The sequence below is a fragment of the Tachypleus tridentatus genome, chromosome 12 (assembly GCF_004210375.1).
Source record: "Tachypleus tridentatus isolate NWPU-2018 chromosome 12, ASM421037v1, whole genome shotgun sequence".
NCBI classification, from domain to species: Eukaryota; Metazoa; Arthropoda; class Merostomata; order Xiphosura; family Limulidae; genus Tachypleus; species Tachypleus tridentatus.
The window spans coordinates 76,237,996-76,263,815 of NC_134836.1; the positions used below are offsets into that span (position 1 = coordinate 76,237,996).

The 25,820-nt window shown below is 35.8% G+C and overlaps 1 protein-coding gene across 1 annotated transcript in view; it reads left to right on the forward strand.

Annotated features, from left to right (window-relative positions):
- Nucleotides 1-25,820, forward strand: part of LOC143233677 (glutamate receptor ionotropic, delta-2-like) — a 63,593-nt gene that overhangs the window by 24,058 nt on the left and 13,715 nt on the right. Inside the window, exons 5-9 of the mRNA XM_076470163.1 lie at nucleotides 4,220-4,354; nucleotides 7,898-8,029; nucleotides 8,868-9,074; nucleotides 9,872-9,975; nucleotides 14,782-14,875. Of these exons, the coding sequence (XP_076326278.1) occupies nucleotides 4,220-4,354; nucleotides 7,898-8,029; nucleotides 8,868-9,074; nucleotides 9,872-9,975; nucleotides 14,782-14,875 (672 nt within the window). The remainder of the gene's footprint in view (nucleotides 1-4,219; nucleotides 4,355-7,897; nucleotides 8,030-8,867; nucleotides 9,075-9,871; nucleotides 9,976-14,781; nucleotides 14,876-25,820) is intronic.

Consider the following 25,820-nt stretch of genomic DNA (forward strand, 5'->3'; position numbering starts at 1 on the left):
ATATGCATGTATCTCCTCATAGACCTAACAAATCTAAATTCGGTGAAAATCCATCCATCAACAGAGGCGAAGTAGTGATAAAAATACTCATAAAATCCGCAAAATGCAAAATTTGTGTGTATTTCTCCATGCACCTATAAACCTCCGTATAAATTTCGGTGAAGATCCATCCACACATTGCGAAGTTTTCATATGGACATACAATAGATAGTACTATTATATGTACACAGATGGCTCCAGTGCATTAAATCCGCGTGTGACGTATTCATGTCGTCATATTTGCATCCTGAGAATGGAGAAAAATAAAGTTCTCCGTGAGAAGAAAGGGGGGGGCGAAACGGGAAAATCGTGACCCCTATTGTAAATTTATATGTGCACAGGATACAAATTTCGTGAAGTTAAGGAATGCACATCGTCTAATGGAAACGTTTTTCTAGTATCTAGATTGGTTCTGATTCTCAAGTGTTATCCATATCTCTGTACTCCCGCCATTTTGTCAATAACTCTTTAAGGTATCCATACTATCCCTAAATTTCGTATTCTCCCATGTTGTTAACGTCTCCTTAACTCTGCATATTGTAACTGGTAGACCAGTTATTCTGAACTATGAACAGGCCAGATCAAGGTGTTTGTTTGTTGAATTTCGAGCAAAGCTACACGAGAGCTATCTGCGCCGACCGTCCCTAATTTAGCAGTGTAAGATCAAAGGAAGGCAGCGAGTCATCACTACCCACCGCCAATTCTAAAGCCACTTGAAAAGTGGGATTGACCGTAACATTATAACGCACCCACAGCTGAAAGGGCGAGCATGTTTGGTATGATGGGGATTCTAACCATTCCGGGCCTCCAGTTCAAGAAAATAAAAAAAAAAAATAATATACGATGTTAAGATAAATTAATAATATCGTATTGAAATTACTCACCCTTATTATGGTGTTTTGTTACATAAGTAATGTATAATTACACTTCACCAAGTTAATCTTAGTTAGATGTACAGTTGATGAACAGTTGTCTCATTCACTACTGTGTCTGCGGGCAGTGTGGTGTTATCAATGTTTCTTTTTTTCTATCTAAAGTAATAAAACCCTGCTTATGTTTAGTAAAATTAAGATTAATTTTGTGTTTCTAAAAATAATTTTTACCCACTATTATAACGTCACTTTTATAAATAAATTAGGATTTTGCATGACCTGGTGATTAGACTCCTGTCACCGGACGATGCTTACTCTTTCAGGGGCGTTGTAACGTGATGATTAATAATCTTATTTGTGTTACTGACTAGCCCAAGAGTTGGTAGTGGGTGATCTACCCTTCAGTCTATCTCGTCAAAACAGTTTGTTCAAATAATGTTCCAGTTGCTCTGGCTGAAATTCAAGCAGCCATGAATATTTTGTTAAAGACCCATCTTGAAACAGAACTTTAGCATCATCAATATTTGATGGTTATTTACATATTCGTTTTCTTGTGCCATGAATTATGTATTTTTTCTCTCCAGAAAACGAGTCTAAAATTACAAAATATTGCTGAGATATTTGCTCAAAAATCATCCCATATTTGTGTGTGTGTTTTTCTTATGACAAAGTCACATCAGGTTATCTGCTGAGCTCACCGAGGGGAATCAAACCTCTTATTTTAGCGTTGTAAATCCGTAGACTTACCGCTGCATTAACGGGGGGGTCATATTTTTTAAACCATGGTGCACTACATTTCAACCACAGAACAAACTACCATCACACCAAAGATACTCGCCCTTTCAGCCGTTGGGGTGTTATAATGTAACGGTCAATCCCACTATTCGTTGTAAAAGGAGTAGCCCAAGATATGGGGGCTCAGCATGGTCAGGGGGTTAAGGCACTCGACTCGTAATCTGAAGGTCGCGTGTTCGAATCGCCGTAACACCAAAACATGCTCGCCTATTCAGCCGTGTAAAATTACAATGTTATGATCAATCCCACTGTTCATTGATAAAAGTGTAGCCTAAGAGTTGGCGGTGGGTGTTGATGACTAGCTGCCTTCCCACTACTCTTACACTGCTAAAATAGAGGCGGCTAGCGCAGATAGTTCTCGTGTAGCTTTGCGCGAAATTCAAAACAAATCAGAACAAACTAACTGGATTTAAACAATGTATAAAGTTCCAACAAGAAAACAAATGTGTTGGATTTAAGCATTGTACTAAATTATAACTGCAGAACAAACATTCTAAGTTAATAAAATATAAATATTTCCTTTCATCTTTAGTTTTAACAGCTGTTATTATTTAATTAAAAATGTTAATATAAAATTATCTCAATAAGGGAGTTTAAGTGAAGCAAAATAACAACAGCTGTCTTTGAATACGTAATAGTAACACGTGTTATACAAATAACTATATTGTGTTGGTTTGGTTTGTTTGGAAATTCGCATAAAGCAACAAGAGGGCTATCTGCGCTAGCCGTCCCTAATTTGGCAGTGTAAGAATAGTGGGAAGACAGCTAGTCATCACCACCCACCGCCGACTCTTGGGCTACTCTTTTTAACAAATGAACAGTGACCATTATAACGCCCCAATAGCTAAAAGGGCGAGCATGTTTGGTGGATTCGAGCCCGCGACCCTCAGATTACGATTCGAGTTCCTTAACCACCTGGCCATGCCGGGCCCGTTCGGTTATTGCACGAAACATTTTCCAAAATTCGAAACCCGTTTGTAAGGTCCAGTACCCAGACAATTCCCTAAAGATTAATGCTCTTATACAACACACTCACTGAGAAAACGTTTTTTATTGTTATTATTATCTGAAGTTAAAGAACGTTCGACTTTAAATGAAAGGACTTATGAATACATCCTCGATATTTAAAAGCACACTGGATAAAGCTACTTCACCACGAATATCGAAATCCGATAGGTGGGGATTTTTTTTTGTGTTCACTGCGAGAAATGAACCCCTGATTTTCGCATATAACCGTGTAAACGTATTGCTCAAAGAGGATAAGAAGACTAGTAAACGTGGACTTTTCGGTTGTCCAACTTTCCACTAGCACTCGGTTGGGTGAGAGACTAGTTAAAGTTGACTTTTCGGTTGTCCAACTTTCCACTAGCACTCGGTTGGATAAGAAGACTAGTAAAAGTGGGCTTTTCGGTTGTTCAACTTTCCACTAGTACTCGGTTGGATAAGAGACTAGTAAAAGTGGACTTTTCGGTTGTCCAACTTTCCACTAGCACTCGGTTGGATAAGAGACTAGTAAAAATGGACTTTTCGGTTGTCCAACTTTCCACTAGCACTCGGTTGATAAGAAGACTAGTAAAAGTGGGCTTTTCGGTTGTTCAACTTTCCACTAGCACTCGGTTGGATAAGAGACTAGTAAAAGTGGACTTTTCGGTTGTCCAACTTTTCACTAGCACTCGGTTTATTAGTCAGATATGGTTAAGAAAAAAGAAGTATTATATTGATAAAAGTATTAATACCGATAGATATAAAAGTACACAAGTAACAAATTCTAGAATTAAAATCCTGTGACCTCAGTTAAATTATTTTTTGCTTATAAATCCTGAATGGTACAGAGGAGTTGTGGTGCCACTATTTATTTACCTATGTTTATTCACAAAATGTCTCCAAACTTGGTGATTATAGTTACCGGAAAACAGAATAGTTAATGTTGCTCTGGATATATTTATCCTTTATCAATGTGGCCCAAAAGAATGAAAATCTTCATAATTAGACATTTATTGAAAGATGATTTGATGTTAACTGTTACGTAATAGAATTGCCTGATTTTTACTACATAGTATAATGTGATTGGCTTTTCTTCTTACAGTATTTAATACGATTGGCCGTTTTTGTTTCACAGTTTAAAGTGACTAGTTATTTTTTTTACATAATTAAATGTGACTGGCTGGATTTTTCTCAGTTTAATGTAACTAGTTGTTTTTGATATATAATTAAATGTGATTTAGTGTTTTGCTATATAATTTAGTGTGATTGGCTGTTTTTTTCAGTTATTGTGATTAGTTGCTTTTCATTCATAATTAAATATGACTGGTTGTTTTTATTATACCATTTACTGTGCTTGGTTATTTTTGTTATGTAATTTAATGTGGTTGGCTGTTTTCTACACAGTTCAATATGATTTGCTGGTCTTATTTCATAGTTAAATGCGATTGGCTGATTTTTATGTAATCAAACGTTGTCTTTAGCATGCGTAAGACAAGCTGAATAAAATCATCTCTTTTTTTATGTTTTAGGCTTCGCATTTGTTATTATTCAACTCGTCCGTAGCGTGGTTATTCTTTTCTGAAGTGGTTCTTAACACGATGATTCCTCTACAGTTTAACAACCAGATATTAACACTGAGGAGATCCCGTGCAGAAGCGCCACAGGTGAGAATGATCTACACTTGGGAAAGATTTTAAAAAGCACTTGAAGGATGTAGAAGAGGTCTAGAGTGGAAATAATAAATATAAATTAGCAGCGACGAAAATATATGTAGTTTTTTGTGGCGCAAAAATGTATAGATATAGTGCAGCTGTTTATGGTACTTAACGTTTTCTACATATTATGAATTCTTTTGGTGGCGTATTAGAATTTTTGGCTTGAAATAGTCGAATACAATGGCTTCCGTTAACACTTTGTAATTTGTGTCCTGAAGCCATATCGCTACTGTCAGGTTCTGTAGGCCGGATTCTTTAAAGCAGGTGTTCGTAACTTATTAGCGATAAACTGCAACAATAAACAAACAGCACACACTCCATTTGTTGATGCTGAATTGTTTCCAGATTTAAGTTCATAGCACCTCTTTTTTTGCAAATTTTCTTGGGAGGATGCAGAATATTTGAAAAAGAGAGGTTCTAATTTGTGAGATCAAAACCCAACACAAATTGTTCAATGAGCAATCAGCGCAGAAAGCATGCTTATACTTTGGGAGTCTGTGCCCTCTCAAGAAAATCCAATAATCCAATAATACAATCTAAAAAAGCTTCTTCTTCTGACTGATAAAGCAAATACTCTTAAGTGAAACCTCTAAAATGCCTTGCCAGACACAAACATTGAAATAAAGGAGACTCTTTTATCTTTGCCGTTTGTAGGTGTGTCTTATCTTTGAATCCATGCTCGAATAAAGAAAATCATATTTATTGAAAGTCAAGAAATGATGCTGAAAGTGGAGATAAAAAGAGTAATGAGAAAGACAAGTGCCTTAAGAGGTCAAAATGGAATTAAATTAGAATAAAGCAAGGTGTATCATATTGATTATGAAACCTCTAACACCATTAATGTTTTATACAGCTGTATCTTTTTTTCTCACACTTCATGGATTTCAAATCTGAGAAAAGACACCGAATAGTAGAATTAAGCAGTTTATTCTATCAATCAGCGCCTTCTGGGACATAATATTTCAAAATCTGGCGTGACGGTTAGAAGGGTCGTTTCTTCATGACCCGTATGTCCTAAATAAAAGGGTATGGTAGAAGTTCCACAGGGTGTTATAGAAAAGCTTTCAGTATCAAAAGCTAATTTATTATTCAAAGTAAATTGCTGGAAGTAATTATATGTTTTAAAAACTATACTTGAGGTTTTAAAAATAGTCGATTTTTGAGTTATCACAAACAAGGCATTCTAGTTTAAAATTTGAAGGATATGAGCAATGCTTAGCCAATAGGCGAGCTCTAACAGTTGACAAATATTTCAGTATTTTCTTTTTAATGTGGAATTGAATTCAGTAGGTAGACTAAGTTTTCTGTAATCTTCTGTCGTTTCTTTTAATTTCGAGGCGTTTCGAATTCCATGGTAAGCAATTCATAAAGTCTCTGTTTCTTAAAGAGGGAAAAACAAAGAAAGAGATCGTAAAAAAGTAGCGCGGCTCTAAATGAGAGCTTCATGTGTGCTGAATTTTGATTGGTCATTTGGAAGTTTATTGAATCTTAGTTTTATCATGTTTCGGTAGCAAGATTTAGCAAAAATCGTTTCAAAATCAAATAATGAACAGCAGACGAAATACATATAAAACTCAGTGTAATCAACTCACAATGACAATTTTATTGATATGTGAATAACAACTATAGACGTAGTTGTGTTATACCACGTCTTTATGGATAAATGAGTAACAAATACAAACATAGGTGTATTATATTATGCCATGTGCTTCAAATTTTCTTACGTACAAGTACTGATTAAATGTCTTTTTCGAATAATAGAGCTACCAATGATTACTAGGTATCTTCCTTCCTCATTATTTGATGTGAGTGTGTGTGTGGAATCGAACGCATGTAAGAAGAAACTAATTCGTATCTGTCACGTTTTTTTTATCACTGTTTTCACTAAGACTCAAAATTTCTAATAATCGTTTATTGATTTTTCAACATTCTGGTATACTTAAGGCTTTCTTTATTTATTTCTATCGTTATTTTGCGAATTTTTAAGCAAAAAAATTCCATTTATAAAATTGCTAAAACTATATATAAGTAAGAACGAGTCACTAGGAGATGCTATCGCAACTAAACACGCGCTTACGGGAGAGCATTCCGGCACTAGGGTTAAAAGCATTATTGTTACTATAGTAACACGTTTGAAACTCAAATATCATAATCAAAAACGAAATAAAATTTAAAAGGATCATTATGCTTTCTACCGTTTTTAGAATTTTCACGCAAAACTATCATTCTTATAACGCACTCATGACCCCACATAAAAGATCATGAATATGTAGCAATAGGGAACGAATAATGAATCAGTCATCAGTTTCATAGCACAGGCAATTTTGTATACAACGTTTCTGCTCTTTATAAACCACTTCACCAAGTTCCGTGTATAACTTATTATTATTCTTATAAATACCTAAATAATACAACAGTGTTTCTGCTCCTTATGGCCCGGAATGGCTAAGCGTGTTAAGGCAATGCGACTCGTAATCTGAGGGTCGCGGGTTCGCATCCCCGTCGCGCCAAACATGCTCGCCCTTTTAGCCGTGGGGGCGTTATAATGTGATGGTCAATCCCACTATTTGTTGGTAAAAGAGTAGCACAAGAGTTGGCGGTGGGTGGTGATGACTAGCTGCCTTCCCTCTAGTCTTACACTACTAAATTAGGGACGGCTAGCACAGATAGCCCTCGAGTAACTTTGTGCGAAATTCAAAAACAAACAAACAAACTGTTCCTTATGAAACACATAAGTAAATTCAGTGTATAACTTTTTGTTATAAATACCGTTCTGACACAACAATGTTTCTCTTCCTTATAAAACATTTCAGCAAATTCAGTGAATAACTTATTACTATAAATATCTTTCTGATACAACAATGTTTCTTTTTCTTATAAAACACTTCAGTAAATTTAGTGTATAACTTATTACTGTAAATACCGTTCTGATACAACAATGTTTCTGTTGCTTATAAAACACTTCAGTAAATTCAGTATATAACTTATTGTTATAAATACCTTTCTGATACAACAATGTTTCTTTTTCTTATAAAACACTTCAGTAAATTTAGTGTATAACTTATTACTGTAAATACCGTTCTGATACAACAATGTTTCTGTTGCTTATAAAACACTTCAGTAAATTCAGTATATAACTTATTGTTATTAATACATTTCTGATACAACAATGCTTCTCTAAATTTATTGTATTCGTCTAATGAGCAGGAAAGATAAATAAAAAGACTTATATTTTGCTCTATAAGAAATGTAGATTTGTGGACGATGGAATATTTAGGAGTTACTAAGTGACGATTTTTATAAAACCTAACAATTTCGAAGTTCGAAAATATAAATAATATAAAGAAATCGTGTTTTTATGTGAAATGCTATATTATAAAAGAAATAATAATTTTCATTTTTGAAACAGTTATAACTGTTTCACTTTTAAATCAAATAGTAACAATGTGGTTAAAGATTTGAGATTTAGGGCTTTTTTTCTTTCATTTCCAGAGCATGATTCTAGATCTTGTAACCCAACTAGAGATTAGAAAAAACATGACTTCAAAGCTAACAGCAAACTCTTCTACACTGGTCACACCTTGTGAAGTGGAGCTGCATGACTTTGAAGAACCAGAGACACCGGTTTTACTGTTTGATTTTAGTAAAAAAAGTAGTCCACTAATATTCTGAGGATGTTTTTAGACGTGATATAATATATATACATATATATATATATATATATATATATTATTTTGTAGGATTATACACTGGTTTTTCTCCATGTTAAAATACGTTTATTTGTAAGCTATCGACCTTCTTAAGCCCGGCATGGTCAGGTGGTTAAGGCTCTCGATTCGTAATCGGAGGGTCGTGGGTACGAATCCCCGTCGCATCAAACATGTTTGCCTTTTCAGCCATGGGGTTGTTATAACGTAACGGTCAATCTCACTATTCGTTGGTAAAAGTGTAGCCCAAGAGTTGGTGGTGGGTGCTGATGACTAGCTTCCTTCCCTCTAGTCTTAAACTGCTGAATAAGGGACGGCTAGTGCAGATAACCCTCGTGTAGCTTTGTGCGAAATTCAAAACAAACAAATCGACCTTCTTACCAGAGCCATCATTGGTCAACAATGTACTGTACGGTGTTGCCCGATGAAGACTCCGGTAAAAAGATCAAAAGGTCGCAAATAAAAGTATTTTGACGGAAAGAGAAGTCCGTGTATAATTCTCCACATTAATTTACCTCCGTTAGAAACCTTAAACACTACATGTACATACATATATATATATATATTACTTTACCAGATATTTATACACACACACCATCAACATTTCTGTTCACACCATTATGACCCTATTAGCTAAACAGTTGTAAAAATATCAAGTTTAAAGCTTTTATTTCCTTAAATATCACCAGAATAATGTATTCATAGCGACATGTCTATATTTCGCTATAACAGGACAATATTTTCAAACATTTCAGGTTGCACTCGAAGAACATAATCTTACAATCTACCCGGAAATGAAGATGGATCTCCTGCACGTTTATAAGGCCTCTCACGAGTCAGAAGCACGTGAACACAGGGTAGCAGAGTGGTCCTCGTGGTATGGAGTGCAGTCTGTCTGCAATGGAACGAGTCGAGTTTGTGAAGATCTTCAGGGAGTACATCTAAACGTGACAACGATACATGTTAGTTTTGTATATCTTCATCTCATGGTTTTGTTCACTGTTCGTTTACTAGGTCTACCTGTTCAAAAAAACGTGTTAATAGTATTTGTCGTTCGGTGAATTTCGCGTAAAGCCATTCGACGGATATTTACGTTAGCTGTCGCTAATTTTGAAGTGATACGTCATAGGTTTGTTGTTTATTGGCTCGTTTTAGAGTAAAGCCACACTGGATAACCTTGTTTTTTCACCGCATGGAACAGAATCCCGGATTTTAGTGCTGACTCACCGTGAAACTAGACTAGAGGGAAGGCAGTTGCAAGTCAACACCTTCGTGAATATTCACGTTATATCGTGATTATATCTTCGTAGATATTCACATGTCATATCGCGGCTAACTGTACCATATCTCTTATCTTCAATAATGGTTACTTAGGTTCCTTGACATTTGACCTCCGCGTGTCGATTTCCTCCTCAATTTATATTCTTAGGATAGTTTTAAACGTCACAAGATAATGCGTCTACTAAACACTAGTTAGAACTATAGATTCATATCTGTGGTCAGTAATGAAGAACCCCAGAACTATTTTATTAATTTTTCTTTTTCGGAAGTAGATTCTCTATTTGTTCAGAAATAGTAAGGTTAAAAAATCAAAATATTCAAATAGAATAATAATATAAAAATATTATTTCTTACTTAACATAAGTATATAAAATTAATAATTATAATAATAATATATGTTATATGTTTTTAGGTTTATTTTTCCTTTGAAAATAATTATGAATATTTCAACTTATTTAATTAATTTATTTTCTTGTAGGCGCCACCTTACGTTATTGTGGGAAAAAGTGCAAACGGGAAACCCCTGTTTCGAGGGTACTTGATTGACGTCATAGAAACTCTTTCTAAGCTTCTTAATTTCAGGTGATTATCCTAATAATACTGTAGCTTCCTTTTCTGATATACTTTATAGCTGCAAAACTGCGTCGTGGTTTATGTGGAAACGCCTTTCTAAGGAATTTTCTAGATGTAGATTATGAGATTATAGCTTTCAGCTTCTCTTGGATTATCAGTTAGGTTTGTTTTGAATTTCGCGCAAAGCTACACAAGGGCTATCTGCACTAGCCGTCTCTAATTAACAGTGTAATACTGGAGGGAAGGCAGCTAGTCATCACAACTCACCGCCAGCTCTTGGGCTACTCTTTTACCAACGAATACTTGGATTGATCGTCACCTTATAACGCCCCACGGCTGAAAAGGCGTACATGTTTGGTGTGACGGGGATTCAAACCCGGGACCTGGCTTATTGGAGCCTAATGGTTAACATGTCCCAAACTGAATCTAATGATTGTAGCTTCGCTTATCGTTTTTACAAAAATACTCTCCGAACTTGGGAGCTATAGTTGAGGTATAGAATTGATGGCTTTGTCATAATCATCGGTCACAAAATAGTAGCCAAAACGTTGGCGGTGGGTTCTGTTGAGTGGCTGTCTTATCTTTAGTCTATCAGTTCAAAATTAAGGACGTCTATCACAGATACGTTTTTTTTGTACATTTAGCTTTGTGCGAAAATTTTTGAATTCTTAAACAAGCAGTTTGTTTTGGAATTTCGCACAAAGCTACTCGAGGGCTATCTGTGCTAGCCGTCCCTAATTTAGCAGTGTAAGACTAGAGGGAAGGCAGCTAGTCATCACCACCCACGGCCAACTCTTGGGCTACTCTTTTACCAACGAATAGTGGGATTGACCGTAACATTATACACCCCCAAGGCTGGGAGAGCGAGCATGTTTAGTGCAACGCGGGCGCGAACCCGCGACCCTCAGATTACGATGTGCACGCCTTAACGCGCTAGGCCATGCCAGGCCCTAAACAAGCAGAGACCATTGATTTATATTTAAAACTGTGTTATTACACATAATATCTCTAATACTTAACACTTATTTCTTCTCGATTATTTTATATTGCCTCTCGCCCACCTTATAGCTGAGACGTTATGTTTAGGGATTTACAACGCTAAAATCAGGGGTTCGATTCCCCTCGGTGAACTCATGAGATAGCCCAATGCGCCTTTCCTATAAGAAAAAACACAAGTATATGGGATAACTTCTAAACTCCGGATCTGAACATATGTTAATATCCAGAGTATATGAATATTCTGCCTATGAGAGAGCCATTACATACCCTATAAAATAGCTATCAGTCTTCGGTTTCATCACATTACAAAATAATTCTAACTGATATGCGCTATTCCATTCCGCAACTTCTTTATATAGGCTGTAGTTGTCACGTAACTTGGTGATTTGTATATTCAAAATAGTTTTAATGTAACATACCCAACCCTCTGTACAAATGTTTTTCTATTCTTCGAGTAACTTTCATAACATTACAGAATTGTGCTCAGAATAATGCAGTTTTCATATAGAATTTCGATTTTCTTCCACCAAAAAAAATGAAAAAATAATATTAGTAGCCTTAGAATTAAGTGCGAGTTATTTTATTATGGATATACTTTAAGATATTTTTTATTGTTTAAGTCAACTTCAAACTCGGGAACGACCGTCTATTACTAGCGGTGTTGTTGAATTTTGTTCCCGCCTGTCATAACGATGCTTCAATATGTTTCTACACTTTTCTGAAAACTGTTAATCCCTAATACATTCTATTTCCTTTTACCTTAAGATATTCATAGACTCATATTTATTGTTGTCTGTGAAACGCTGTTTGAGGTAAACGAGAAAAACGTTTTCTTTGTATTCTGCTTTACTGCATTTGTCTATTCAAACGTTGTTCGGTCTTTCTAACGGAGTTCTATGGCATTGTGCACGCCCTCTATTGTGTAGTATGAGACTTTTTCTTGCCGTCTCGAGCAGGTGTTTTCCAGGCTGTATTATATAATTTTAATGCAAGATGTTAAACTGTATTCATATGGTAGATCCTCAGGGTTTCAAATATAAAAAAATGTATTTTCTCTGTTTGTCTGTTGTTAAGCGCCACTGTCAACGTTCTTAGTAATGTGACCACTGCAGGCACTAAATACCTACAGGTATAAAACGCCTAAATAAACAAATAGTTCTCTTTATTTAAAAAAAACAACACAAAAAACACGCACCTGATGGCTTTGTGGCAAACCTGTGGATTTAGAATGCTCAATTTCGGGTTTCGATACCAGCGACAGCAAAGCACAATCTTTTGTGTAGCTTTGGGCTTAACAACAAACAAAAGGTCCTACTTAGAAAATGTTAAATGATATTTATTTATTTCAAATTACGCAAGCAAATACGGATCTCTTTGCCCTTTGGTGACTAAGTAATAACTTTATGGGCTTTTAACACTAAAAAACGGGTTTAGATACACACAGTGAGACAAGCACAACTGTTTGTTTGTGCAACTTTGTGCTTCATAATAAACAGACAAACATTTTAGTAAAATAATGAGTTTTAGATTCTATTCACTTGTTTAAATTCAAGAGTACAGATAAATGTTCATTATTTTATCAGTAGTAGGAAGTCCATTGGTATGTTCAACTTTAAGCGAACATTAACAGACGGACATACATCTACCTTTTCTGTCATTCCTCTAGTTTTTTATTTCCAAAATAAACTTAGGTGTAAGCATTGATTAGATAGTCGTTAAATTGGGCCAAATTAATTGAACATATTTTTGCTTTACAACTTTATCAACATTTAAAACTGTATATATAGATGTATAATGTTGTATAGAGAGTTGAGTACGTTACATTAAAATGTTATTGAATATACAATCCAGTAAGTCACGTGGTAATGTTGATATAGAGACACCCTAGGTGGGACGGAATGTATCAGAACTACATCTGACATTGTTTGGTATTACGTAGATAGTGGTGCACCATCGAACATTAATCGCCTTTGGAAAGGATATGTAACATTTTTCCTATTTAGATTATTAAAATATATTTAGATTGGGGATCTAGGATTTCCAAGACGGGTTTTTTATTTGCACTTAATGTCATTGTAAAGCAGAGGAATATGGTTCAAAATAGGGTTCATGGACTACCCAGAAAGAGACTTGCGACAAGCGGTATCCTAGACATAATATGAAAAATGTGGCTTTTTTTAACAGATGAGAATCAATAAAAGTAAAAGTCAGTGGCAAATGTCGGCCACAAACCACAGACAACAGTACATAATATGATGAAGAAGGACCTCCATCTTGAAAAGAGACACAAGTAATGTACACAAAAGTTGCTTCCACGACATATCCTTTCAACCGTGGCATACCTGGAGAATGAAACGAAAATTCATGCTATTCCATACAGACACATTTTAGTCAAGTCGCAGGACTTAGCCATTACTGTGATTGAACTGTTGAAACGGACGGACTCAGGGAAATGTGGTTCTTAAACATAATCTCTGTAGAGATATTTATCTAACAGCTAGAGCTACAGAGGATTCTAGAATTTACAGCTGAACTTACACAGGACTTTAGTAGTCACAATTAAACTTGCATAGAACTCTAGAACTCACATATCCTTTCAACCGTGGCATACCTGGAGAATGAAACGAAAATTCATGCTATTCCATACAGACACATTTTAGTCAAGTCGCAGGACTTAGCCATTACTGTGATTGAACTGTTGAAACGGACGGACTCAGGAAATGTGGTTCTTAAACATAATCTCTGTAGAGATATTTATCTAACAGCTAGAGCTACAGAGGATTCTAGAATTTACAGCTGAACTTACACAGGACTTTAGTAGTCACAATTAAACTTGCATAGAACTCTAGAACTCACATCTAAAACTACACAGACCCTTTGTACTACAGTGAGAGCTATAAAGGACATGTGTAACATTTTTTTATTTTCTTACTTTGTTAAAGTAGGTTATAAAAAGTTTCTTTGGGGGAAAATCTAAACGATAAACATTGAAAGGTCTAATACAAGAATGTCACTTGACGAAAATATATATTATTTTCTATGTAGTAGAGAAGTGGCATCACCTGGTAACAGTAAGGCTGGATATGTTTGGTTTGTTTTGAATTTCGCGCAAAGCTACACAAGGGCTATCTGCGCTAGCCGTCCCTAATTTAGCACTGTAAGACTAGAGGGAAGGCAGCTAGTCATCACCACCCAACGCTAACTTTTGGGCTACTCTTTTACCAACGAATAATGGGATTGACCATAACATTATAACGTCCCAACAGCTGAGAAGTCAAGCATGTTTGGTAAGACGGGGATTCGAACCCGCGATCCTCAGATTACGAGTCGAGCGCCCTGACCACCTGGCCATGCCGGGCTCCATCCCATATTTTGTTGGCTGGATTCAAACCCATGAACACCAGATTTGCAGTCCTGTACTTTAGCCAATATACAAAAGACTAGCGGCTATTACTTAGTTCGACGGCAAACGAGTCATAACATTTTGCTAATAAGATCTTGTTTAATACTTAGTAATTTTGAACTTTTTTTAGATCGAGATGACTTGTTTCTAATTTTCGCGCATACCTGCACAAGGGTTATCTGTGAAATACGTCCATAATTTTGAACGATAGAAAAGAATAAAAACAATATGTCAACAACACCCACTACCACAGAACACTTTTTATTTTTACCTTTACCGTGTCGACGAGCTGAGATTTCAGCCCATATTGACCATAGTGTAAAACCCTATTCACGTAGTAATGGCATAATATTTTTCATATTTTAATACTATATTCACGTTCATTTGTATAAAGCTTGACGGTCTTTGTTTAGGTACACTCTCCAGAACGTTTCTGATTCTTCCTACGGGTTGTTTGACCAAAAAACAGGGACTTGGGATGGAATTATCGGGGAGCTAAGTAGAGAAGTGAGTATAATACTAAGGATTCATAAATTAAGTACGGGAAGATTTGATATTTAAAAAAAAAGTTTTACTAAGTTTAAATATATATGTCTATTGTTAGAGTGTTTTAGTAAGAAAAAATATATATTTTAGAGTACTTTATTAAGTAAAGATATATATATATTGTCCGAGTACTTTAGTAAGAAATATATATATATATATTGTTAAAGTACTTTAGTATGAAAAGATATATTACTCAGTCTCTAGATCCAGATATTATAACATGGATTTCGCAGTCTCAAGATCCAGATGTTATAACTTGGATTACTCAGTCTCAAGATCCAGATACTATAACATGGATTACTCATTCATAAGATCCAGATATTATAACATGGATTACTCAGTCTCTATGTCCAGGTTTATAAAACGAATTACTCAGTTGCTAGATCCAGATATTAAGATATGGATTACTCAGTTTCTATATCTTAATGTTATGAAATACGTTTCTCACAGATTTCGGGTAGACAGACTATTGCGTGTATTGCTCAGAGACCTCCGGCTGAGAAAGTTATAAAGTTTTGAAAATTTGAGCGAAACCTGATATTATAATAGTTTTACGAAGTTTTCGTAACATCTAGGGAACCTCGACCAAACTAATTGTTCAAAAATAAGTACCCAAAAATCATATGATAGCGCCCCCAGAATAAAATATGTTGAAGCGGCCCGAAGATAAAACGCATTCGATGAAGACTGGTTTGTTTTGAATTTTGCGCAAAGATACACGAGGGCTATTTATGCTAACTGTCCCTAATTTAACAGTAAAAGACTAGAGGGAAGGCAGTTAGTTATCATAATCCACCGCCAACTCTAGGGCTACTCTTTTACTAACGAATAGTGTGACTGACTGTAACTTTGAAACGCCTCCATGGCTGAAAGGACGCGCAGGTTTGGTGGGACGGGGATTCGAACCCGCGATATTTAGACTGTGAGTCGCGCTTCTTAACTATTTAGCCACCCGAGCTTTCCACATAAATGTTATCAGATTTAAACCAGCATAAAACTTAGAATTTGGATATGCTATCTGAAAACCGATATAAGGTTTGAAAGAAGAAAACTAATTTTACCTACTGTGTAGGTAGTGTAGTAATTATATATACAAAACTCTAACTAAATACGTTAAGATAATTAAAACGTTTTATTTTTGTAATAAAAGCAACTTCGTATGTTTATTTTCTTATAGCAAAACCACATGGGGCTATCTGCTAATTCATTACTGTAAAATATGTAGAATTGACTGATATATACAGTAGCTTGCTGAAATACTTCATTTGTTTGTTGTTAAGCGCAAGGCTACGAAATCGGATAACCTGGGTTGTGCCCACAACGGGTATCAAAACGTCGTTTTCAGCGTCATACGCCGAAAGACTTGTTGTTGTGTCAGCCACTAGTGACTAGCATATTTGCCCTGAAAAAGGCATAGACATTTAATTTTTAAAAAAATAAAAGTTTAATAACCAATAAGACTTTAGTTTATAGTTTCTTGAAGATACCTTTACTATCGCTCTCAGTGGCTTAACAGCAAGTCTGAATATTCATAATGCAAGAAGTCACATTTCGATGCTTGTGGTGGGTACGGAAAAGATAGCCCATTGTGTAGTTTTGCGCTTCACAATAAACAAATGATAAAAGTAAAAACCAAAAGCATTTGATGTATTAAAGTCTTAAAGTCTCGTAAGTTAATAATATCGATTCTTTTAAGAATACTTGTAGTTCCATATCTATGGAAAATACTGGAGTTTATATGAGTCATGCATATTATAATTGTTGTTGGTAAATAAAAAAACTGAAAGACTTAAAGTAGATAAGTCATCTGGTCCAGACTATGGGCAAGTGTGTGAAGACTGGGACGCTCCTCAACTCACTCCTATTTGTAAAGGTTAGACAAGTCATCACAACCAGACTCTTGTCAAGTGTCACTCCTATTTGTGAAGGGTTATTTAAGTCATCTGGTCTAGACTGTGGGCGAGTGTGTGAGCACCGGGACGTTCCTAAAGTCACTCCTATTTGTAAAGGTCAGATGAGTTATCTGGTCCAGACTGAGGCATTCCTCAAATCACTGCTATTTGCAAAGGGTTGGTAAGTGATAAGTGTTTTCCTAGAAATTATAAACCAGTTAGTTCTGTTTTTGTACTGTGGAAAATTCTCGAGATAATGATTACACTATGTAACAAATTTTTCTACTTTTTCTTGTATCTGAGCAGAAAGTGTTATTTCCCCATTGCTTATACCTAAAGTTAACAAAAGAAACCTGTTTTTATCTTCAAACTTTGCTTTTGTAACCTGGGTAATGGAATTTTCAAATGTACCCATTTTCCAGAACAATCCAGGTAGATTCAGTGCTGAAAAGCTGATGCCAAGCTTTTGACATCTGGGCTCAAGGAGTGGGATTTTTTAGATGAAAGTGTGCAAGTCACAAGTCAGAGGGAGCTTCTTCACTCGTCAAGATGGACTATGCTTTTGCCACAATGTATCCGGTCTGTGCGAGGCAATTGGAATTGCTTGTACCCCAACGAGTAGCACATTTTCATTGATAGTTCATCCAGAAGCCTCAAAGCTGTGCTGCTCCATAACGGAAATAAGTATCCGTCTCTTCCCCTGGCTCATTCGGTGCACCTCAAAGAGGAATACAACAGTGTCAAGACCTTGCTAGAAGCCTTGAAGTATGATGAATATGGCTGGGAGGTTATCAAAGACTTCAAGATGGTGGCATTTCTGATGGGTCTCCAAGGAGACTTTACCAAGTTTCCCTATTATCTTTGCCTTTGAAACAGAAGGAATACCGCAGGCACTACAACAGGAAGCACTGGCCACAACGGACAAAGTTCTCTGTGGGGATGCACAATGTCAAATGTGATCCACTAGTGGACCTCCAGAAGGTGTTGTTCCCACCATTGCACATATAAATAGGTCTAATGAAACAATTTGTTACAGCTCTTGATAAGTAGTCTGCAGCCTTCATGTATCTTCGAGACTTCTTCTCTAAGCTGTCTAAAGCAAAGGTCAAAGCTGGTGACTTCGTTGGACCACAAATAAAGAAGATCCTGGAGTGCACAGAATTCCACAAGAAGCTCAGTAGGAAGAAAAAAAAGCTTGGGGCGGCTTTATCGCAGTGGTTCGGGGCTTCTTGGGCAATAACAAGGCCGAAAATTATGTGAAACTGGTTGAGGTTCTGGTGAAGAACCGCGCCAAAGTGGGCTGCAGGATTTTCTTGAAAGACCATATGCTTGACGCTCATCTAGATAAATTCAAGGAGAACATGGGAGCGAACTCAGAGGAGCAAGACGAGCGTTTCCACCAAGATATACGGGACTTTGAACACCGCTACCAAGGAGTGTATACCGAAAACGTGATGGGAGACTATATTTGGGGGCTGATACGTGAAAGTGATTTACATTACATTCGCAAATCTTGAAAAACTACTCACTTCTAAACATTTTTGTTAATTTTTGTATACCTTCAGTATAAATACATGTAAATCTTGATTCATATGTTGTTTTATTCAGACCTTATGTAAATGAAAATGTGCAAATTTGCCCGTTTTTATGTAGAAAATATGTTAATTTCTAAATTTCATTATCCAGGTCACAAAGGCAAAGCACGAAAGGAATAATGGCCATTTTCTGTACTTTTACAACATAAGCAATTAAGAAATAACACATACTATCCAGGAACAAAATTTGTGTTACATTGTGTAATATACGCCTGAATGTAATTTAGACAATGTTTCTTAACAACCGGTCCGTCACTACGACCTTGTTGATCCGTGAGGTCAACAAACAAAACACGATAGAATATTCACATGTAAATTGTAAAGGTTTTTCTTCTTCTTGAACTTGGTGGTTGGCACCCGACAATTTAAGGCGGCAGTAATTCGGCCCTTGATATGGAAACGCTAAGATGCTGATTTGGAAGGGAAAAATCGGTTTATTTTGAATTTCGCATTAAGTTACATAAGGCTATCTGTGCTAGCCGGCCTTAATTTAGCAGTGATAAACTAAAGAAAACACAGATAGTCAACACCACCCGCCGCTAACTCCTTAACTACTAGACCATGGTAATCAATTCTCTCTATATAAATCACTCGCTAAATCACGTTTGGAATACTGCACGTAGTTTTAGACAACTTTTTCAAGAATGGATAGTGAATTATTGAAAAGGGTTCACAAGAGAGCCAGTAGGATGATCCTTGGATGGAAGAGATAAGTGAAACTTCGTTATTTATTGTATCTTAAGGAATTAAATGAAAAGGGTGATATTATGTAAGTTTAGTACTATGTAAGTTTAGACGACCATTCAAGGGACTAAAAAGATAGAAGTTTCTGATTCCTGTGTATTATAAAGATGAGAGGAACACAGTTCTGGGAATGGATAAGACGGAATCTAGTTACAAACTTTTTGTTTTATTTTTGAAACGTTGATGGCCATGCATGGCCAGGTGGGCTGAGGCGTTTGTTTCGTAATTCAAGGGTCGCGGGTTCGAATCCCGGTAACACGAAACATACTCGCCCTTTCAGCCGTGGGGGCGTTATAATGTGACGGTCAATCCCAACTATTCGTTGGTAAAAGAGTAGCCCAAGAGTTGGCGGTGGGTGGTCGATGACTATCTGCTTTCTCTCTAGTCTTACACTGCAAAATTAGGAACGGATAGCGCAGATAGCCCTCGTGTAGCTTTGCACGAAATGAAAAAAAAACACAAGAAAAACGTTGATTGGCTTAAAGTATAAGTTACCGTCCGTAGTAGTGGCGGCTACAGTTTTGCAAGAATTTAATAGGGAAAAACTGACAATTTCTGAAAAAAAAAGATCATGTGAATAAAGGAGACAAGAAAGAAATGGTTAATTAAATCAAAAGCCAAGTTCAAAGGTCATGAGAGGAGGAAAACATCACAAACAGAGGAGTGGTGCCAAGGAGTGAAACAGCAGGAAAAGGAATCAAAGGAAAGAAGCCTTGAAAACAAAGTAGTCAGAAAAGGTACAGCTCATAGAAGGTCAACCAGAAAAAGAAAACTCACAAAAAATAACGTACGTTTAAATTTTTGCTTTTCTGAAAGTTGAATGTACAAGAACAGCTTTTAAGGACCAAATATTCCTTTAATGTCCGAATGTTATGTTAAAACAATTTTAAACAATTTCCATGTAATAAAACTGTAATAAGTGATGTATAGGATTACATATTTCACCCCAGAGAAAAACCCATAAAAATCTTCCTTTGTAAACGATGTATTCATTAAAACATTTTGCTTGAAGAACAATGTTTATCTAACGTATCTTTTCGCTGTTCCTTAAGCCTAGTTAGATTTTATTGAACGTCTGGACAGACAGTCTTCGATGAGATTATTCTTTTGCAATACTTTCTCTTCCATCCAAAAGTTAGATTAGTTAATACGGTACATCTTATTAGAGGCCTTTTTTTGTCTTATCCAGTTATATAAAATTAAAGGTATACCTGGTTAGAGTCTATTTTCTTTCCCCTAACCAGTTACATCAGACATTAAAGTATGCTAGGTTAGAGGCAGTTTCCTTTCCCCTAACCAGTTAGATCAGACATTAAGGTATGCTTGGTTAGAGGTAGTTTCCTCTTTCCTATCCGGATAGATTAGATTATAACCTACCCCTGCTTAGAGACTTCTTTTGTTACATTATCACACTTTGGTATCTTGGAATAGTACATTAGAGAGTTTTCACCATATAAACTTATTTAGATGTTGAAGTATTAGTTTATTTGGGGTTTGTTGTAGCGCAAAGATTCACAATGGGGTAACTGCACAATGTTCACTGCGAGGATCGAACTTTAACTTTTAGCACTATAATACCTTAACTGCTAAGACAGTGCTTCTATAATATTCACGAACTCAGTCGTTTTGGTACATCTGATTTTGTTTGTTGTTTAGCGCAAAGCGACACAATGGGCTGTTTGCTCTCCGTCTGTATATTTGGATTACGATGGTTTGCCTTTCACATAACCCTGGTAAGATTATACGATTCATTATCTCGAATATTCAAGTAATTTTCCGCTGTCGTTCTCTCACAGTATAAACATCTTAATTTTAGAATTAATGTCAGCATAACTTCTAATAGGCATGTTTGTGTGAGTTTATAAAAAGAAAGTGATAAAAGACTCCGTTAATGGAGCTCACACTCAGGACTTTTGGTTCGTAGGGTGCATTGTTCTATCAGCTCGACTATATATGCATACCATCAGTTTTTAGGTAATTCCTAGTTTGAATGGACTCACGTATATATTTGTTAATACTAATTTGATTCATGGTTTAAGTAAACTCATGTATATATTTGTTAGTACTAATTTAATTCATGGTTTAAGTAGACTCATGTATATATTTGTTAGTACTAATTTAATTAATGGTTTAAGTGGACTCGTATATATTTGTTAGTACTAATTTAATTCATGGTTCAAGTAGACTCATGTATATATTTGTTAGTACTAATTTAATTCATGGTTTTAGTAGACTCATGTATATATTTGTTAGTACTAATTTAATTCATGGTTTAAGTAGACTCGCATATATATTTGTTAGTACTAATTTAATTCATGGTTTAAGTGGACTCGTATATATTTGTCAGTACTAATTTAATTCATGGTTTAAGTAGACTCATGTATATATTTGTTAGTACCAATTTAATTCATGGTTTAAGTGGACTCATGTATATATTTGTTGGTACTAATTTAATTCCCATTACAAATCAACGAAAAGAAACTTTTTATATTAAGTATTTTGTATGTTAAAAGCCAATAACCTGGTCTATTTTCTCATTTTCTAGCTTTACCCTATTTCGATTTTAAAACACTGGCTTATGTGTACTTTTGTTTGGTAGTTCCTTCTTGACAATACGTTTGTCTTTCTTATCTTGACAGTAATCTTTGTTTTGTTGTGTTTTACAATAATCTAAGTCTTAAGTTGTTCTTTTTTTGTTTTATAATCTTACTCAAAGCTAAACAGTTTACTTAGGCTAGAAGGAAGGCATCAAGTGAACAGCACCCAACGCCAACTCTTGAACATTATCGTCAGATTGAATAATGGGATTTCACTGTCACTCTTTCAGACGGTCCATCATGGCCAGGTGGTTAGGGGGGGTCGACTCGTAGTCCAAGGATCGCGGGTTCGAATCCCTATCACACCAAACATACTCGCCATTTTAGCCGTGAGGGCATTATAATGCGACAATCAATCTCTCTATTTGTTGGTAAAAGGGTAACCCAAGAGCTGGCGGTGGGTGGAGATGACTAGCTGCCTTCCCTCTAGTCTTACACTGCTAAATTAGGGACGGCTAGCGCAGATAGCCCTCGTATAGCTTTGCGCAAAATTAAAATAAAACACTTTTAGCGCACCCGTGGTCCCAAAGTGCAGAACGCGTTTTTCTGTTTCAACAACGTGACTGGAACCACGAACCTTCAAATGCATTGTATAGACACGACAATCACTAGGTCACACATGACCTAACTTAGTGTTTATATTTGTTTTATGCTTTTTTAAAAAAGCTATGTGATAAATGTATTTCAGCCTAAATTACCGTTATAACCGTTATTTTATTTCTTTTGTTGTTTTCGAGGTGTTTATTAAAATTTGTAACACTGTTTGGCTGAGGGGGAGTTTGACACAACTTCATGTGAATGGAGACTGTTTGAGTTATTTATATACAGGCGTTAGGGTTAAAGCGAATTTATGGAAGTGAATTATACCCTTAGTGATTTATATAGTCAGTTATTGAGAAAAGAGTGCAACATTTATATCTGTCCGTCAAATACTGAATTTCTGTGTTACTGTTAATAAGAGAATAGTGCACAGTTTATCTGTTGCCTGTTAAATCGTGAATTTCTGTGCTACTGACAGTCATTTAGGTAGTTAATTGGTTCGTGCTGTGAATAGTTTCTTATTCGACGCTGTTTATTAAAGATGTTAGGCCTACCAATGAATGTTGGTCTCGCTAAGCATGGGTTGCTTTATCATTAAATCGACTATAATTAGTTGTTTTTTTCATTATTTTACTGAAAATACAAAAGAACATGCCCAACAATAGAGACTATTACAATATTACTTTATCGTAAAGCATCCACTAACTTTGCACAAACTCTAGCGATAAATGTCCAAGTAGCACGTGCTCGCTGCTGTTATTTATGACGTCTGCGAAAGAAACCAGCGCTGACGTAGATAAAAATATAGATAAATGCAATCACGTGCATTGTTTCCATGAAACGTTATTCAAATAGAATGCTTCCAATTTAATGTAATAAATTATGTTTCATAATATTGTAGGTGAGGGACTTTAATCGGTAAACACTATTGTCATGGAAACACATAATATTAAACTGGATACACTGCTTTATATTTCTCCAAAGGAATGATGTTATTGTACATAGTTAAGCTTCAAGCTATGCCATATGATTTATATACCGCATGAAATACAGCCCCAGATTTTAATTTTATAAGGTATTAAACTTGCTTCTGACCTACCAAATGAATAAAGATGTCATGAAATGTCATGACTATGTGAACATACGTTCAGATGCAGCTGAATTATACTGAAGTTTGCAAACTAATATTTTATATACAACTTTACAGAGCGTTCGACTCACAGTCTTAGGGTCGAAAGTTCGAATCTTCGTCACAGGGCCCGGCATGGCTAGATGGTTAAGGCACTCGACTGGTAATTTGAGAGTCGCGGGTTTAAATCCCCGTCGCACCAAACATGCACACCCTTTCAGCCGTAGGGGCGTTATAATGTGATGGTCAATTCCACTATTCGTTGGTAAAAGAGTAGCCTAAGAGTTGGTGGTTGGTAATAATAACTAGTTGCCTTCCCTTTAGTTTTACACTGCTAAATTAGGGACGGCTAATGTAGGTAGTCGTCGTGTAGCTTTGCGCAATATTTAAAACAAACAAACAATATTGAAGTATAATTTAAACGGTTTGTTTGGTTTAAATGCGTTGTTGTACCAGTTTTGGGGAACTTCACCCAATATCAGTAACGCTGGATAAGGGCAGATAAAAATAACTTGAAATTTACAGTTGCTGATGAATTTAGCAAATACGGAATGCAATGATACTGATCTGTTTGGTTTAGATGTTTGGATTGTAGCTACTAGATCAAGTGTTGAAACCATGCCGCCCTGAAATAATACCAAACCCATAGTCTCAACAAGAGAAACAATATCCCGGATCAAGTGTTAAAATCATGTCACTTTGAAACAATACAAAAGACTTCTCAGAAGAGTTCACTTTCAAACACGAATAATACAAACGACGTAATCACTTTGTATCCCTCCATACCCATATAAGAGGGCATAGACAATATCATTAGCTTCACACCTTAACTTAACAAACATCATATTCGACACTATCCACACAATGATCAGTTTTACTCTATAAAAATTTGTATTAAACTGGTAACACTTCGTAGAGTTAAAAGAAAGGATTAGCAATGGATAACAGAGCGGCAATCGCATCTGCTATAATATTCATGCATACTCTAGAAACCAAAGTTCTAGAGAAATATGGACAGAAAAACAGATTTAATACCAGAAGCATGTTACAAATACATCGGCGACATGTTTGGTATTTGGAATCGTTATAGCAATTTTGTAACGCACCCAAACCAGATCAAAACTACGTAACACACTCAGAACAGATCAAAACTACGTAATACACCCAGACTAGATCAAAACTACCTAACACACCCAGAACAGATCAAAACTACGTAACACACCCAGAACAGATCAAAACTACGTAACACACCTAGACCAGATCAAAACTACGTAACACACCCAAACCAGACCAAAACTATCTAACACACCAAGACCAGATTAAAAAGGGAAGAATAGGAAACCAAAAGAGATCCATTCGAAACTACTCCACTCGGAATGGCATTCAAACAATACAAGACACTAATTGTACGAAACGGATACCTCGAATATATTTACATCGAGAATGCTTTCAAATCTCAATAAATAACACAAAAGCAAAAGATCTGAAAATAAAACGTAAGACTGCGGATTTACAACGCTAAAATCAAGGGTTCTATTCCCTTCGGTGGACTCAGCACATAGCCCAATGTGGCTTTGCTATAAGAAGACACACGAAACGTACAAAAACATCGTCACAGCGAGAAGTCATTTTATAAACAACACAATAATAACTAAAATTTATAAAATCATTAAACAATCTCGCCTGACAATCAACATAACGGAAAACCAGGTAGAACACTGAAAGATCTATTAGTTCACTCCCGATACTCACAAACAAAACGTGAAGGAAACAAACAAACAAACAATGCCGTGTCCGAGAAAACTAAACTCTACAAAAATGAAACCCACAAATCTAGTCTATCAAACCACGCGCGATATACTTGGAGATACCAATATAGTAGTAATAAAAAAACTATAAACACGCGCATCTCCGACATATTGATAAGTTATATAGATATAAAAAATATGGAACACGCGCATCTCAGACATATTGATCATCATACAGATATAAAGAATATTGATACACGCGCACCTCAGCGACATTAATACGTTACATAGATATGCACAACAGAGAATAATACTTTCTACACAGACACAGAGCCTTTAACCTAGACAAACAACAACCAATTATAGTTTCGATCTTTCAAAAAACTAAATAATTTAGAGAAAGGAAATATGTATAAACTATGTTCATTAATGTAAAAGATTTTCAAGAATAAATGGAAACAGAGGATCAGATATTTAACTAAGTCCAGATTCGAGCACTCATATCGTACTCAACAGACTTCAGTCTGTTGATCACGTACGCACCACATATGTTTTTCAGTCATTTATATAGCACCATCTGTATATCACAATTATTTGGAACTATAAATACCAGTTCACACAGTTTTACGTCAGTTCAAAGTTCAACATATATGGAATAGTT